This window comes from Manihot esculenta, chromosome 8 (assembly GCF_001659605.2).
Source record: "Manihot esculenta cultivar AM560-2 chromosome 8, M.esculenta_v8, whole genome shotgun sequence".
In the NCBI taxonomy this organism is placed as follows: domain Eukaryota; kingdom Viridiplantae; phylum Streptophyta; class Magnoliopsida; order Malpighiales; family Euphorbiaceae; genus Manihot; species Manihot esculenta.
In genome coordinates, this window is record NC_035168.2 from 34,223,690 (window position 1) to 34,226,648 (window position 2,959).

Genomic DNA, 2,959 nt, shown 5'->3' on the forward strand with positions numbered 1-2,959 from the left:
CATGATCATTGAACTTTAGTCATTGATTCATTATAGTCATTAAACTTTAATTTGCTTTAAAAAAGTCATCAAAATTTAAACACTTGCATGCACTACACTACAAGACTTTGCAAAATCACCAATGGAAATTTCCGTTGGTGAGCGTTGAAGATCCGTTAGTGGAACTTTTCACTAACGGATCTGTGACGGATTTATTCCGTCAGGAAAATCCTCGTTGGTAAATTATTCACTAACGGAAATTTGTATCCGTTAGTGACAGTGACGGATCACCAACGAAATTTTCCATTGGTGTCAGTGATGGATCACCAACGGATTTTCCATTGGTGTCAGTGACGGATCACCAACGGAAAATCCGTTGGTGACAGTGATGGATCACCAACGGAAAATCCGTTGGTGACAGTAACGGATCACCAACGGAAAATCAGTTGGTGACACTAACGGATTTTCGGTTACTAATCCGTTAGTGAATAAAAATACACCAATTGCAAATTCTACCCTGTACCTGTACCCCTACTACATTCATATACTGTACATTAATATATCCCCTGTACAAATACATCCCTGTACATTCAAATACATCCATCTGTACCCTGTACATTCATATACATCCATCTGTACATTCATATACATCCATTATCATACTGGACAATAATAATACTATAAAAGGACAAAACCAAATTGCTCATTAAAATATATTTAAAACGTAAAGAATTTGTACTACAATTATAATTTAGACTAAAAATTATCAACTGGTTATAACAAAATATACATACTAAACTAAACTAGCTAGCTCATCATCTGTGTCATCATCACTGTCTGTATGATGATCAGCAATGATAGGTGCATCATCAGGCCACTGCTGTGGGGACGGAGCTGGAGGTGCCCTAGGAGCAGATGGCTGAATGGATGTCCCTATACCGTGTTGTGCCATCATCCTATACATAAACGTCTGCAACTCGTCCAGCACTGTGGTAATTCGACCATTCTCTGTCTCTAGCCGATCTATTTTATTCTGCATCATGGTCATTGCTTCAACTGCAGGAGGATCCACTGGGGGTGCAGACGTGTATGAAGCAGAACAATGAGATGGGTCATGAAAATATGCTGAAGCCTGGGATCCTAACCCATAAACGCGACTCTTTTTCTGTCCGCCAACTGCTTCGTAGTACAACTGGGCCTCATTAATGGGCGTCGGCTCATTGCTTCCCTCCTGTTGCTGTGTTGCAGCCTCCTTCAATTGGACATATTTATCCTGCATTACAAATTTAAAGTCACGTATAAGTAAAACAATTTAAGTAAATCAAATTTGTTAACGACTACATTTATTATCAACTTACATGAATAGCTTTTGACCTCGCATCAATAAAATCCTCCGTCCCTTTTCTCTTATGTGTGGCCTCAAAAAGCTCATGAGGAAGTGGTTCCCTGCCTAGTCTTTCTCTCTGTTACCAATTATAAGAAGTGCAACATTTATCATCCAATCCAAACAAAATATATTTAATATGATAAATATGAAATAAAAATTTTTACTAATACCATCCTCCGCTGGTGGGTATACTGTGAAACTAAACCGCAGGCGTGCCTAGAAATGCCAGATCCTGAACCTCCTGCCTCACTGCGCCTATTTGCAGAAAACTTATCACACTTCTCTTTGTATTCAGAAGTGTTCCAAGTTTCCTGCCACTTACTCAAAACAGAATCTGGTGTAGCAAGATTCTTTGTTTTCCCTTTCCTAATTTCCCACATTAAGCCCATATATCTGTCAGCTGCTTTTTTTTTCCATGCAATTTTGACCAAGCTGTCAATTGCTTGGTCCCATATGAAGTATTTCTGCAAAAAAGATTCAATTATATGAGTTGTTAGTACTTACTCAATTCATAATATATGTGAAAATGCTTAAAGAAGTACACATCACCTTGAATTCCTGCCAATAAAACTCCTTGATGTCATGTGGCACTGTCTTCCAACAGTGCCCTTCCGCGACCAGTCTTTCTTTCATTATCAGAGTAATCCTGCGACTGCACATCTTCGACGGATGTAAACTACATGAAAAAATGTGACTTAGTATAGGGTAACAATGAAATTTATCGTAATTAAGAAATAATTAACTATTACTTGTTATTAATGAGTGAAATGGTCTGTCGGAATGACTGTGTGCTGCCTACAGCAGTGGTCGATCCTGCTGATGCTGGTGCAGATGCTGGAGCAGATGATGGAGTAGATGCCGATCCAGATCCTGTCCCTCTATCTGATCCAGTACCAGAAATGGATGCAGGTTGAGGATAATGTAAATGTGATACCGCAGGTCGTGGAGCTGGAGTATGACGGTGCAGAAAATGACTATGACGGTGAGGAGGTGGAAGGGGACGGGGAGGCAATGCATCGGTACATGGTGGAACTGGTGGACCTGGTCGATCCCTATGACATGGCTGTACACCAGATGCAAGTGGTACCCATATCTGAAGCTCTGTATCCCCAAGTCCCGTCGATGCCTGTGGTAACTGCGGCTCGTGCTCTTGTCCGTCATCTGCATTCGCCTCCTCTTGGCTTGCATTAGAAGGTAGTCGAACTGGTCCTCTAGGCTGCTTAACCCGTCCACGTCCCCTCATCTATGTACAAATAAAAAATAATCAATGCCAATATTAATATAATGTGTAGACATTAAATTAAAAACATACAAACGTAGTAAGTTACTCACTGAGAAGTGATGGAAATATACTACTATATAAAATATGCATTCTATATAAAATATGCATAATTGTATCATGTGTAGACATTACTGAATTTCAAAGTCAAATGTCAATGATAATCTGATAACCTCATTAATTTTGGAAACAACTATAAGAGAATTTGAACTTGCCTGATATCAATTGCAGTATCTTCCACTAGAGGGGGAGGTGCCGGGGCAGTAGAACCAGGTTGGTAAGGTTGTTAATGAGAAATTTGAGCAATCAGTACA

The 2,959-nt window shown here is 39.7% G+C and overlaps 1 protein-coding gene across 1 annotated transcript; it reads right to left on the reverse strand.

Moving 5' to 3' along the window:
* Window positions 1-772: 772 nt before the first annotated feature.
* LOC110621553 lies at window positions 773-2,609 on the reverse strand. The gene is made up of 5 exons (XM_021765826.2): window positions 2,152-2,609; window positions 1,916-2,042; window positions 1,537-1,830; window positions 1,338-1,442; window positions 773-1,252 (listed from the first exon to the last, which is right to left on the reverse strand). The coding sequence occupies exons 1-5, from the start codon at window positions 2,607-2,609 to the stop codon at window positions 773-775; spliced, it is 1,464 nt and encodes a 487-aa protein (XP_021621518.2).
* Between the last annotated feature and the right edge of the window lie 350 nt (window positions 2,610-2,959).

Coding starts and splice junctions, on each gene's coding strand:
- LOC110621553 (XM_021765826.2), bottom strand. CDS start 2,609: ATGAGGGGACGTGGACGGGTTAAGCAGCCTAGAGGACCAGTTCGACTA. Junction 2,043..2,151: donor ACTGCTGTAGGCAGCACACA/GTCATTCCGACA, acceptor TTTTTCATGTAG/TTTACATCCGTCGAAGATGT. Junction 1,831..1,915: donor TTTATTGGCAGGAATTCAAG/GTGATGTGTACT, acceptor TCTTTTTTGCAG/AAATACTTCATATGGGACCA.